The sequence below is a fragment of the Aplidium turbinatum genome, chromosome 2, assembly GCF_918807975.1.
Source record: "Aplidium turbinatum chromosome 2, kaAplTurb1.1, whole genome shotgun sequence".
NCBI classification, from domain to species: domain Eukaryota; kingdom Metazoa; phylum Chordata; class Ascidiacea; order Aplousobranchia; family Polyclinidae; genus Aplidium; species Aplidium turbinatum.
In genome coordinates, this window is record NC_137473.1 from 30724985 (window position 1) to 30740390 (window position 15406).

At 38.7% G+C, this 15406-nt stretch overlaps 1 protein-coding gene across 1 annotated transcript in view; it reads right to left on the reverse strand.

Annotated features, from left to right (window-relative positions):
* LOC145765456 (membrane progestin receptor alpha-like) overlaps positions 1 to 15406 on the reverse strand; it is a 29291-nt gene that overhangs the window by 11439 nt on the left and 2446 nt on the right. Inside the window, exons 3-4 of the mRNA XM_082577282.1 lie at positions 11835 to 11940; positions 7269 to 7366 (exon numbers count right to left, since the gene is read on the reverse strand). Coding sequence (XP_082433408.1) covers positions 7269 to 7366; positions 11835 to 11940 — 204 coding nt within the window. The remainder of the gene's footprint in view (positions 1 to 7268; positions 7367 to 11834; positions 11941 to 15406) is intronic.

Here is a 15406-nt window from a genome sequence, read left to right on the forward strand (position 1 = left end):
ACCCAAGACATCGAGAACAGCTTCTCGGCAAAAAAGAAGGCTGGCGCCGTGTTTGTCGATCTCACGGCTGCCTACGACACTGTATAGCACAGCGGCCTTACCTGCAAACTACTCCGTCTCCTTCCTGACAGGCACATGGTCCATATGATTATGGAACTTGTGCAAAACCGCAGCTTTACCCTTTCCACCGGTAGCGGCCGACGAAGTAGACTACGTCGACTCAGGAACGGCGTCCCACAGGGCTCTGTCCTGGCTCCCCTCCTCTTTAACACTTACATCTATGACCTGCCTGACACCATCTCCAGGAAGTATGCTTATGCAGACGATCTGGCTCTCCTGCATCCAGCCGGAGATTGGCAGTCAATGGAGAGGAACCTAAGCCAGGACATGTCAACTATATCAACATATCTCCAGAAATGGAAGCTACAGCTCAGCAAGGCAAAGACAGTGTCGGCGGCCTTCCACCTAAACAACAAGGAAGCAAAACGTGAGATCAACATTACCACCGATGACGAACACCTCCCCTACTGCGCCGAACCCACCTACCTCGGCGTAACCCTGGACAGGTCACTCACGTACCGACGACACCTGGAGTCACTGCGCAAAAAACTATCTGCGCGCGTTGCACTTTTGAGGCGGCTGGCGGGTTCCGGCTGGGGAGCTGATGCGAAAACCCTTCGCACAGCTACCTTGGCCCTTGTCCATTCTACCGCTGAGTACTGCGCACCAGTGTGGTGCCGCAGCTCTCACACCCGCCACATTGACACCGCCATCAATGACGCACTACGCACTGTGACTGGATGCCTGCGTCCCACTCCAACGGACTGCCTTCCCATCCTTGCAGGCATCCAACCTGCTGAGCTTCGCCGTAAAGGAGCCATGATTTCCCTTGCTCGTCGCGCACTGGACCCCGACCACCTCCTCCACAGTACATTCCAGCGCCTACCTGGAGGACAGCAGCGACTGAAATCAAGACGCCCATTTGTGCCCGCCGCACGACAGCTTCTGAACAACGTTGAAGATCTTGGAATAAGTGCGGCACACTGGACGAACTACACATGGAACATGGAGTGGCAAAACAACACCTCCCGACTCCGTGATTTCCTACCCGACGTCGATCCCCACCCTCCGGGAATGTCCCTCGCAAGACTTGCGTGGGTCCGGCTTAACCGCCTACGAACCGGCGTCGGTCGCTTTCGTTCAGACATGTGCAAATGGGGCCTGGCTCCCTCACCGGGATGCGAGTGTGGCGCCACAGACCAGACAGTAGATCATGTCGTCCATGACTGCCCAATCCATCAACCACCACATGGAGCGCTTGGACTGAAGGCCCTGGATGACGAAACTGTCGAGTGGCTGATGACATCATGCCCAAACATATAGTCCAGAAGAACAGCTCATACGACGAAGAAGAACACTACCACAATGTCCAATGCACTCCTTTGATGCTTGTCTAGTTGTCTACACCAAAATTTTGAAATATCAGTCAGAAAACAGACATTTTAAACACTACCATATAACATAAAAAGCACATAATCACATTAAAAACGAACAACAAGATTGAAATTTATTGCAGCAACTTTCAGGGCTGTGGAGCCGGAGCTGTGGAGCCAAGCATTTTCTCTGGAGCTGGAGCCTTTTTTTAAATGTCTGTGGAGCCGGAGCTACAAAAATTTTATCTGCTCCAGCTTCAGGGTTGGGTAGCCTAATCTTGATTAGCTTAAAATCAAGTAGTAATACTGGTAAACTGATAACATGAGGCTGCAAAACTACTACTTTAGTGTGCTTGCCCCTTTAAACATAATTTTATATATAATACTACAATGTAAATTACTAAACCGTTGTGTCCTACTGTGGTAAATGCTTTAAACAATAAACATACGTAATGGAGCTGGAGCAATTTTTTTAAAATTTGCAGCTCCCGATACTGTTGGGCGATATTGAAAAAACAAAACGATACGATATTTGAAAAAATACTCGATATTTCGATACTTTTGTTCTAATTAAGAAAAGAGTTTCTCAGTTTTCAAAATTAGTGTCGGCAATTGCCAACGCAGATGCATGAATGGCGCAATAAAAATGCCGTGGCCACACGAGCACTTGTAAGGTTAGGGTTAGACATTCCTCCCAGTCGTTATGCCACAGCCATAGATTTGCTCCTTAGTCAATACCCTGAGTGATGGAGCTCTGCGAAAGATCCGTGTGGAATGTGGATGGGTATCAAAGCACGAAAGCGGCAAAACGTGGACGCTTCATTGCGAACGGCAAAGACAGTGTAGATTTACAGCCAAGCGATGAGCCTCTTGAAGTGTCCGATTCCAGTGATGACACGACAACCTCATCCTCCGATACAGCATCTGATGATTCCGATTCTGACATTTAGTTCTTCATCAAACAGACTTTGTGTTGCTCGCAGTATCCCAATTGTGTCGAAATTATGTTAGTGCATTGTCACGATTTCTTTCTATCTCTTACCAGGAAAAAGACTTGGAAAGGTTCAATGACGTAGTTTAATGGGTCAAACCGAAAAGCAGTCAATTAAATATCGAATGATTCTACTAGTGAAATGATAATCTGACTTCTTGAAGGACTTTAACGAACGGCTTCTCAAATAACTCTAATTTCGAACACAATTTATATCAGCACCAATTCTCATCTACTTGTATTCGATTACTTCAACCTTCAATCAACAATAATTTCTGCACCAACTACCAATCCACAACTCATAACACAACTCTCATAACCAACTCATAATAATCTCATAATAATATTTACACAAACTACACCACTATTTATAGTTGGTTGTTCAGTCCAGTAACTTCGAGAAGGTTACGTAAGGTTACATCATAAAGAACCATTGTTCTATCAAGCAGCATTTAAATGTAAACAACAGAAGTCTCTAGAATGTCACGTAGGGAAAATGATTCCAGAAAACACGTTTTACATAATACAGATTTCGTAATCAGAGGTTACTTCAGGTCATAACCGATAATAACACATCGCACCAGAATTCTACAACCAAAACAACATGCTCGTTGAAGATACAAAGCAAGCCATTGCGAGGCATTGCACCTTGATTGTGACATGCATACGTAAATCATGGCAATCTTCTCGCAGGGTGCTATTATTTTGTTACCGGTACTTGGTTGAGCAATATAACGTTATTTTATGATAATTCAACGTCACTAGATGTCAAATTAATGTAAAACAAACGTAAATTTCTTATTGGGCAATGTTGTTACACAATATAACCCACCTGGAAAATTAAATCGATTTGTGCTGACTCGAACGTTGAATCAACCCAAAATTAACTTGCTTTTCCTCCCCGTGAGTTATTTAACGTGAATTACCGAATTAATCAATTATTAAGTGGTTAAAATTCCCATCGCCAGTACCATGATTTTACACCAAATTTCTTTCTTGAGTTGGGACCTTGAATTGTTGGAGTAGGAAAAAAATATTTGAGATAATGAGTTTTCAGCTTATTTCCCGACAAAAAAAATGGTTTCGTTGGAAAATTTGAAAAAAGATTTTGAAACCGTACACCCTAATACACCATACACGAGAAATATGAGCACACAAAGGTCATTCGGTCGGTAAACATTTAGTGCAAGCACCGTGGCCTAGTGATAGAGATGTCCGAAAGGTCATTGAAAGATTATTGGTACGATATCCAGCTAGAGCCTTGAAATGCTTAGTGAACACGAAGATTGGCTTTGCTTCTCAGTGTAAATCTTCTACACCAGGCAAAAGCCTGGATTCAATTGTGAAAAACTTTTGATATAGTCCTGATTCCATTTACAGTTCATAACACAAAGGTTATTTAAAAAAAAACAGAATACCGTATTTGTTTCGTGTTTGTTTGTCTAGCACACGCAACTTGACGGTAGTATAAAAACGCTATTACAAACCAAAGTCAGCAAATGAAAAGATTTTTGAGAGTCTTCCCCCATGCAATACATTGAATCAACATAAAAATGTTGGATTTTGTCAGATATGATGCTGCAAGCTCGAACGTTTTCCGATATCAGAACAAACTAAACAACGCACATAGATTGTGCAAACGATATTCTAAACAGGATGGCCTGATCGCCTGGCATAAGATCCGATTGCAGTCACGAGACTGTTCAGTTCCAACAATGAGAAAGTAAATCATATGACATGATTTTCCAAACGGGTGTTCGCTAATGAACTAATCATAGCATGGAAAAGATTTTTGTTTCGGTTGAATAAAAGAAAATCTTTCAAGCATCTTTCATGAATTTACATTAAAATGAATGGCCTACTTCAGCGATACTCAATATGTTTAAACTAGTGGCATCTCACAATTGAGACATATGGAAACTGCTTAAGTAACAAATCAGTGAAAAAAACGTAAAAAAAAACTTTGCTAAGAGCTTTAAAATTGCATCAAAAAATCTACGCTTGTCGTTCTGTGACAAGATTAAATTGTCACAATGACTAGCTTTAATAAATTTCAGCACTGGTCACAGTGACTGGCTTGACACCCACTAAAGGCCGATGGTGAATGGTGATGGCCGATGGGGTACGAATTCAAACCTTGTGGCATCACTCTGTTGTTTGAGAAAAATCCAAGCCGACAGATTCTCAATACTTATACGCGGACCTTTTGTCATACGCAGCTTCCGTTAAATTGCTGCCAAAGCGCATGGCAGGTTCAGGTTGAGAAGGTAACCTGGCCAACACTAGACACTAAAAATCGTAGCAACAATGTCATGTAAATACAATCGGCTAACAAGCCGCGTCTAAAAATAGAAAAGTTGTTTGCACATCTGGGCAACGCAGACGTGCAGAAGTGTTGGTCTGCAATTAAAGGCAAGTTTGAATATGAAAAAATAACACGCTAATGACAAAAAGTTTTTAGCACGACGAAAATGTTTCGTGACAAGTAGAAAACCACATCTTTTCAAATCATGATTTGATCATGCCTGATATTTATGTGGCCCCTACTTTTTGTGTGAACAAAGTTATACAAGTGCTGCTTCGATTCACTAGTAGAGTACACCTGATATTATTAATGCCCTAGGAACACAAATATCAGCAACAGTGACATATAAAGGATGATCACAAATGTGACAGCATTCATTTGAGAGAAAACAAAATGGAAATCGTAGAGAAAAGATGCTTTTAAACTGGACTAAAAACTTACAAACAACGATTAATATTGTGCATAATTGTTGTACCAATAAATTATATTCATCTATGTCACCAACACCAATGATTCATTAAAATCATAATTCTTTATTATGAAATTGACAGTTCATAAACTATCGTCTTCCACAGTCATAGTCGCAAATGCCAAAACGTGTCAGTGATAAGTTATTATATTCGAAGTCAACATGATGCATAGGAGGATATATCTTTCTGCAATTTCGCCTATGAGGTTTTCGCCGATTGCCAAAACAGAGCTGAGATTTTACAATGACCAAACACAATTGTAATTTTCAGTAATTCATAATTTGAAACTTTCTAACAAAACGGAAAACTAAGATGAGTTGAAGTGAGTTTCATAGACACAACAGGTCATTCACAAAACCTTTTTTGTGCAACAACTTGAATACGAGGCTTTTGCTTAAAATCATTTTCCAGTCATACTTTTCGTAGAAACAACCTCCTAATGACCAGGGTATAGTATGGCAATCGAAATGGAATGAAAATTGCAAAAAGAAAGATGAAAATTTTAGGCTTTAATCAAAGATGTAAAATATGACATAGGAAACTTCTAAACTTTGTTATTTCTGTCGTCAAATAAACTTGATTGTTCATTTGATTTTATCATGTTCTTAACACTAGCGTTTGCACAGTTTTTACCTTCCGAAGCAGCCAGCTTTAACGTTTACAGCTACAGCTTTTCTGCACGAAAGAAAAAAAAACTTTGCAAGATACGGAATGCAGCGAATTTTCGGCCCGCTTTATAGTATACTTTGACAATAACATGTTTAACTTTTTATATTAGTTGCTTGCGATTCTGACGGAATAGTTGGTATGGTTTATGATAGAAATTTTGTTCAAAGAAACTAATCAACTGTAGCGGCGGTTCCCAGTCCTAGCACTGCAAGGTTTCACCAGGGGCGCCGCGCAAACATCCGAAAACTGTTGCGTTCATGTTTTGTTCGCATATAATGATACACGAAAACGCGAAGCTAAGTATAATTCACACCGCGCGAAGGTATGTTTTGTAACTGATTGAACGTTCTCTGTTACACCACAAAACGCCTATCTATACGTACATCCGCCGGATGTGATTATGCTTAGTTGTATAACAACGACAATCCCCCTTTATTTTTTTAAGAAAATTTTAGTTCCTGAGTTGCCAGTTTCTCGGTTTGTTGTTTTGTTTCCCAGTCGCGTAAAAATTTTAACAGTTGCGGTTTGTTTGGTTTTGTTTCATTTCAAACTGACTTTTATAGAATAAATAATAACTAAGTATCATTTCAATTTTCCTTTATGTTGCTTCACTTTGCGGGAAAGTATGGGTTACTTTTTCTGGGTCTGCTACTAGTCTTTTTCGGAGAGTTCCCTATTCGGTGATTTTTTGAATTTTTTTTTTGAAAATTATCGGGTACCGTAGCTTAATTATCATTGCCGCTTTTACATCGTTTTAACGTCGCTAAACGTTGAAATAAGACCCTAACCCTAAACCCGTAACTCTCTAACCCTAACCCTTAACCCCCAGTCCCTACCCCTTAACCCCTAACCCTAAAACGCAATGATAATTAGGCTACGGTAACCAATAATTTTAAAAAAAATCACCGAATAGGGCTCTCACCGAAAAAGGCTCTCACAGGGAACTCACCGAATCGGACTCACCGAAACGGGCCATTCCGACTTTTTCTAGTTGCTACTTCGCATTAAATGTTTTTATGTGGTTTAGAAACTTCGTCATGTTTTGTGCGTTAAACATAATTTAATACGATTTCTTCTTCATTTGAAATAGTTGTAAATTTGGTTTGATCGGGGCACAGTGAGTATTTGTAAGTTTTTACAGGGCGCTGTCAGCAATAAAAGTTTGGAAACCACTGAAGTACATATCAACCTACGAATTCCCACGGTTAAGTTCGAAACATTACTTCTAACGAAACCATTCGTTTTTTTTCATTTTCATTGTATTTTGTCTTATCGTGTCATGCCATAACACAAATATGCATTGAAAGAGAATCGCCAAGCAAGTACTCCTCAAAAATTGTTCATGCAAACAGTGCATGAAATATACAGTAATTACGATTCCTTTAGTTATATAGGCATACCTGCTGTGGAACATATGAGCCAGGGCACTGAATAAGGTAAGAAAGATTGCTGCTGTTGTGATAAACAATAACGGCCAGGCTGCAAGCAAGTCGATGGTCTGCAAAACATTGGTAGATGTCAATAAATTGTGACAAATGCAACTACCCCTGTTTACAAGGTACACTACAGTCATTGCATCAGAAACGTAATATAACAAACTTTGGGTACACAATTGTTTTAAGGGACGGTTAATTCAATATTTGAGCGTTTGCCAACAAGAACACTTTTAAAAATACGGTTATTCCAAAACTTTACGGAATTATTTTTAAAGGTAATAAATCGTAATTATTTGTTGTCTCTGAAAGAGCGCGTAACGAATTTCAAAAAGCTTGTTACTAAGCCATCCTAATCGGTGCGCGTTAAGGCTGGAGTAATATGTGTGAACAGAAGAATAATATGTGTAAGCCACACCTTGAATAAAGCTGACACGGGAATTTGCAGTAGCTCAAATCAAGGTAGATTTCTGTGATTCACTTCAGACACTACCAGTAAGTGGACTGTTAGACCAACAAAACCAGTGACGACTTGCTTACAAAGTGCGCAACCACTAAAATCCATTGCATTGGGAAACGTCGGAATTGCCCGTTTCGGTGAGTCCGATCCCTCAACGGGGGATTTTTACCGTAGCCTAATTATCATTGCCGTTTTAGGGTTAGGGGTTTGGAGTTAGGAGTTAGAGGTTAGGAACTCACCGAATCGGACTCACCGAATAGTAGCAGACCCGGGAAACGTAATTACAAAATTTATTAAAATAAAACATTTCAACAAGCTTCATCACTTTGAGTACGTGTACATCAATAAAGTCTGACATTAATCACATGAGACTGATAGAATGTTTCCTTTAAAGCAAAAAAAACTTTTTTGAAGATTAAAATACGCCCAGTAGCCATTCAAACATCTCACGTTTTAAAATTATAATACGATAATTAAATAACAATCTTGTTTGATTTTGCGACAACATACAATACAATGGGAACAACATACATGCAACAGTTACAACAAAGCAGGCAGCTGGAAACAGCATCGACTTAGTTGCTCCCATTAAGATTCTTGCGGAGACACAGAGCTATGACATAAGGAGCGGTGCCAAGGGTCGCGCAGACGTTTCACCGCTCAGCCGAAAACTACATGATGATTGCACAACCATTTTTTCGATTGCTCATAAACTTGGTCAATGTTAAGCAAAAAATCAAACAACAAACCACCTTTCATCTACTTGAGTTAGACACACAAAAATTTGACTGAATGAATCCACTTATTTAGATTCAACATCGATGTAATCAACCAAACACTGCGGAAGTGCGCAAGGACAATCATTGTTCGGCGGAGACAGCGAATCCAACACGATACTATGACTACTGACCAGCAAGCATAGAATTAACCTCTCCAAAATACGTTAATCTGCTCAATCAATTGTTGTTAGAAAATCCTTGGAAAGAATACAGCGCAAAAATGGAGAATTAGCAATATGCTTAACAGCACAAACTATGTTATTGTCACAGGCTTCAGTGTTGCTTTTAAATGTTTCAGTTCAAATGCACTACCTCTCTCACAGGCTCACAACACTCACGCAGCACAAGCAAAGTTAATGTTTCACATTCACCTGAAGCGATTTTTACATGACACACATTTACAAACACTTCATTGATGTTAATTATTAAAGATAAAATCCTCAAATTTAAGATGTTATGCTATTGCATTGGTGCATCGTCCTTTATCAAGCAAGTGAAAATCCGCGGGAAATTATTCATTTAAAAGCTGGCAGACTTCCACTCAATCGCAGAGGCGCAAACCACATCCGGCCAGCAAATCAGTGATTTTGACATTGACTCAACGTCTGTAACTGCTGTAAACTAAAAAAACAAAAACAAAGAAAGATTGATGTGCTGCCGCATGAGAAGGGTGTAACTGGAATCTACAGCGTACGTCGAGGTCGAGAGCGACGAAACAAACATGTGCCGACAAAGGTCACGATGGCATAAACAAAGCTTCGGTGAATTATATGGCACCTTTAAGCCTTTCATGGCAACAATTAAAACAGCCACACCCACTAAAGATAAGAAAGCGATTGGTCAATGACTAAGAAATAAGTATATATATACAGCACTTACAACGATTGTACCTTAAGGAAATACGGAGGTGGTTGAAATGAAATGGTGTATTTTTTATATTACGGTAATCTAAGTACCACAGTAATATGGACAATGGCATGTACCGTTTCGCTTGGTTTTGAAACTTTATTCTTTGACTGACAAAACCTTTGATTGCCGCTGAACGGAGAGGCTTGAGCGCAACCCCAAGAGTCGAACCAGTGCCTCTTGATACGTTTAATGTTTTGCATAACAAACTATTTTATGAAATGGGCTCAAGTAATCTAACTGCAGTTGAATTTTGTTTACCAAGAGTCTCAAACTCAAATTGCTCTGAGGACCAAATGAACACTTGTAAATTTAACCCGAGGGCCGCAATACACAATAAAAATAAACAAAATAATACGGTTAAAACGCAATAAAAAACGTAGTAACAAGACATCAAAAACAATAGATCGCAAGAAAAAGTAGTAAGAACAAAGAGATGGAAAAACGCAAACGAAAAAGTAAAACAAAAAAGAACGCAAACGAAATGACGGGCGTGGAGAGTGAAAACCTAGCAATCAGTTTTCAAAAGCGCGGAAAAAACTAAACCCTTGAAGACTTCAGCAAATACCAAGGTTACTATTGCCATAACAACACAATTAGTGAATAGGCAATGATGTGATTGTGATCTAACAATACGAGTCCCTCGCATGCAATAAAATAGTGGACAGTAGAGCTAAAAAGTCGAGTGAAGTTTGGTAGCTGTTTTCAGATTTTTTGAGAAATTTTAGAGTGCATAATTATTATCTTTCTAAATCTATGAAAGAAAATATGTACTGTAATTGTTATTTCAAAGTTTAAAAGTGCATCACCGGCCCGCGTATATGAGACCCTTGTTGTAAATGATATCACGAGCTTTTAATTCTCTTGCAGCATATCGATACAATGAAACAAGAACGCCGATATTTTATTGCATTCGCTTCAGTTTAGACTCGAATTACAGTTTGCAAACGCGTTCTTTGCAAGCGTTTTGATATCGACTCGACAAAGCGTTTTCACAAACAATCTTTGCTTTTGTCTGGCTTGATCTTAAAAATTTTCTGAAGCAAACTAGGCCTACGTCTCTAAGGATAGACGGGTTGTATCGTGACGTTTCAATAACTTAATCGATCCGGAAGATCAGTTAAAGACTAAAATGCAGCAAGCAAAATTGTTTAGCCTATCAGCAATTCATATGGACACGCACAGACTTACATAGTATTGCAACAAGGGTTGCAATATCAGGTTGCCTATGACGAAGGCTACAGTGTTTTGATAGCTGGCTTAACACATTGTGATGAGTGACACGCAAACGATTGAATACAACGGTTGTAGCGACGCTTTTCTTGCAGCTGACACGTATTCACTGATCACCAAAATTATAAATGAAGGTTAACCTTGTCAAAAATTTTACTTCGATGTGTTAATTAAACAGATAAACACGCGACGCAATAGCATAAAAATGAACACGATCCATACACGAGTTATATCTCGTTGTCATGTCGCATCTAGTCCAGGCATTTAATTGACAACGAGATATCAACAAACACAATATAGGAATTTTACAACAAAATAAGATAATAACCAGAAAAACACAGATGGCTCAGTCACACTTGGCGTGGTTTGGAAAAACTTTAGGCAAAAATGAAAAGCGACATTGGGTACTACCAGATATTACTGCCCAGTAGACTAAATTAATCTTTTTTACATGTGTTCAAGCTATGCAAACGATGAATTGATGTAGAAAGAACCAAATAAGGAACTAAATAAGGAGTTAACATAGTATAACATACTCTATGTCGGTCTATGAATTAAACTAGCCTTTGAAATTAACACAAAAACGTGAAGTCTTATATTAGCCTACTCAATAAAAGCAATAAATATTGTAGCAATAAAAGCCAATCATTTAAGGATAGCATGTGATCACTGATTAAGCAAACATTTTCATGACTCACAGAAAAACAATTTGATGAATGCCATGAAGCAAAAATTAGTTGTAATCGTGCAGTTATCTTATGGTCAACTGATGGTTATGTATGTGACTTACGTGCTTTTAACAAGTCATTTGATGAAACTTTTTGACTGCTTTTGTATTGCTAGGCTATATTGTAGCAGTTCCCATTTAACAAAAGTTGCATTTTTTAACATGTTGATAAAAGCATTCTTGAGAGTGGTTTGACCTTCAACAACAATAAAGAAACAAATACTGTTGCTACCAGTTCACAATCAACAAGTGGTTTTCTCTTTTACTTTACATTGAGTCAACAGCTCCAGATGTTGTCAATACAAAAAAAAAGCTGATCAGTTGACTGCGATATACCACACTCACTAAAAATTTATATGCCCTCTCATAAACCCATGTGTAATTTCATGCTGGTGATCTTAATCTATTGGTTGGATGAAATGCTTTACCTTGTGATAGGAATACAACATCCACATGAAATAGAACGAAGGTAAAAGATGAGTCCACACATTCAGAGTCTCATTGTTGGGAATGTAGAGCACTTTTAAATAATACCTGCATAATAATAGCATTATATACGGTACATTAGGGTGTTGCAGGCGCCCCGACCCTCTCGGATTTTGCTTACCTTTTTTGTGGTACTGTGTTTAGCTCAGTAGATCACAAATATAAAGTTTCATAAATTTTCATCGACGTTTACCTCCACCGCCGAGGCCATTTTGAGGCCCACTTTTTGAATTTTTTTATGTATTTTGCCACTAGAGGGCAGTGTATAAGTTTTGCAATATTGGGGGTACATTTAAAAGATGCTCTATGATGTTCTGAATTGTTTAAAAAAAAAATTGGAGAAATGGGATAAGTATATCCTAAAATATTCAAGTTTTGTCACTAATTTTTTGCACAATACTGCCCCTAGTGGTAAAAAGAAAAGTTAAAATATCTTGAAAACTACTCATCATATTGTTATGAAACTTGCATGCACCCCTCCATTTTCATGGGTAAGGAGTTTGATTTCAGCAATATTTTTGCAAAATATTACCACTAGAGGGCGGTAGTTCTAATTTTGAACTATTTTCCTGTGAAAAGGCGATATTGTTGCATTTCTTGAGCTGTGCTTCTGAAGAATACAATTTCATGGTTTATGCACAACAAAATTTATTCAATTGTAAAGAAACTGCATGCATGCATGTACTATATCAATAAGTCCAAACAGGCAATGTGAGTCTTAGTTAACACAATTTCCGCAAAGGCAGTTGTGCATCTTCATTGTGTTGATAAACGACGTTTTCTAAGATTTGGTATCTTCGATTCTCCTCCACCACTTGAATATAGTTTTGCAGATTTTTTTCTTGTTTTGCTAGATGAAGAAAGTCAGATACCACTTTTACCCCTCTCTCTGCTGAATCTTTACAGACTTTGAGTGCACTTATGATACTATTAGCAGAAGCATAGCCATCATCTATTTCCCACTTTTTTGGGTGTTTGACAAGAAAAGTTGTTGAAATGTGCAAAAGTTCAAATAACATTTTGCTGCTGGCATTTGCATAGGAGCACAATGACAGTGAGTTACCATTAACAATGTCTGGCAGCTCTGGCTTACCGTATCCATTACCAAACCTGTTTGTAACCTGGCCATGGAAACTTGCATTTAAACGCAGCAGAGTTCCAGCCAAAGCTTCCTTTTCATCAATAGTGACTTGTTTGTCCCATAGAACTAAGGGGATCAGCTCCCCAGTTACATACCATGTGTGCCTACCTAAAGCTTTTAAAGCAGCAAGACTGATAATTTTGTCTACTGCAGCATAGCTTTTGATGTCACTTACCAGTTGCAAATCTTCTCGGGGTGCTGATGCAGCAATTGGACAGTTGAACCACCATCCATTAAATACAAAACTGCAGAGGTCAACAAATCACTCTATGTTTTGTATTTGTGACTTGGAAATGATTCCTTGCGGTAGAAAGTCTTGCAGCATTACTATCTCATAGCAATAGAGCTGCTTTCCCATCCACCTTGCTCGATGGACAGCAGAGAGAAATGCATGCAGCAGAGAAATGGCCTTAAAAAAAAGAAAAATTTAAAACAACAACACCCAAAAACTTTTTTCAAGCCATCTCTTTGCTGCATGCATTTTTTTTTGAAATAAAGCTAGACAAACCACTTCTCTGCCTAGCATGCAGAAAACATATTGGAGAAGTTATACTTTCTCATGTGTGGGAAGCCCTGTAAGTCGAAACGTCAAGATCTCCAGGCATTGAACTATTTGAAAGATTCCGGAACAAAGGATTCAATGCAACCCCACATGCTGCAGCTGTACTGCACACCAAAAATCCTCAAGAGTTGGGAGAATTTGTAACAACTCAAAGCAGAAAAGTGTAAGCACATAAAGTTTGAGAGAGATATGCAAAATTATCAGAGGGGTGATTACAAAGAACTTTTAGACCTGATGACGGTGTAGATTGGAATCAACAGTGGACAGTACAACTTCATGAAATGTGGTACAGTCCATCGAGCAAGGTGGATGGGAAAGCAGCTCTATTGCTATAAGATAGTTATGCTGTAAGACTTTCTACCGCAAGGAATCATTTTCAAGTCACAAATACAAAAATTAGATTGATTTGTTGACCTAAATGTGCTTTTGTATTAATTTAATGGATGGTGGTTCAACTGTCCAATTGCTGCATCAGCACCCCGAGAAGATTTGCAACTGGTAGGTAATATCAAAAGCTATGATGCAGTAATGGATACGGTAAATGGATACGGTAAGCCAGAGCTGCCAGACATTGTTAATGATAACTCATTGTCATTGTGCTCCTATGCAAATGCCAGCAGCAAAATGTTTTTTGAACTTTTGCACATTCCAACAACTTTTCATGTCAAACACCCGAAAGAGTGGGAAATAGATGATGGCAATGCTTCTGCTAATGGTATCATAAGTGCACTCAGAGTCTGTAATGACACAGCAGAGAGAAGGGTAAAACTGGTATCCGACTTTCTTCATGTAGCAAAACAAGAAAAAAATCCGCAAAACTATATTCAAGCGGTGGAGGAGGATTGAAGAAAGATACCAAATCTTAGAAAACGTCGTTTATCAACACAAAACTGCCTTTGCGGAAATTGTGTTAACTAAGACTCACATTGCCTGTTTGGATTTATTGATATAGTATATACAGGTACGGTAGTTTCTTTACAATTGAATAAATTTTGTTGTGCATAAGCCATGAAATTGTATTCTTCAGAAGCACAGCTCAAGAAATGCAACAATATCGCCTTTTCACAGGAAAATAGTTCAAAATTAGAACTACCGCCCTCTAGTGGTAATATTTTGCAAAAATATTGCTAAAATCAAACTCCTTACCCATGAAAATGGGGGGGTGCATGTAGTGTTGGGCGATATATCGAATTTTCGATACGATACGATATCTTTTCAATATCGATATTTATTTCAATATCGTTCGATATTTTGACTATTACAGCCCTAACTCGTAACTGCAAACTCCTACAAAAACGTTGCCAAGGCCAAACGGCAAAAGTTGAAATTGCCTCGGCAATTGCTGTGAAAGTTTATTACGAAAAAAAAACTGTACCAAAACATGTAAAACGAGAAGCGAAAAATTTACTAGAGCAGTCTATCACGACCGCACTGTTGGATTTGTTGTGATGTAATAATACCAAAAGTAGCGATAAAGCGAACAACGCGATACGCACGCTGTTACGATGATTCACGTTAAATAAAAGTAAGTTAATTTTGGGTTGATTCAACGTTCGAGTCAGCACCAATCGATTTAATTTTCCCGGCGGCTTATATTGGTTATATTGCGTAACAACAATGCCCAATAAGAAATTTACGTTTGTTTTACATTAATTCGACATCTAGCGACGTTGAATTATCATAAAATAACGTTAATTGCTCAACCAAGTACCGGTAACAAATTAATAGCTCCCTGCGAGAAGATTGCCTCGATTTACGTATGCACTAACACTGTTTTTTTTTTTTTTGGTCATTTATTGGTCATTGACCGA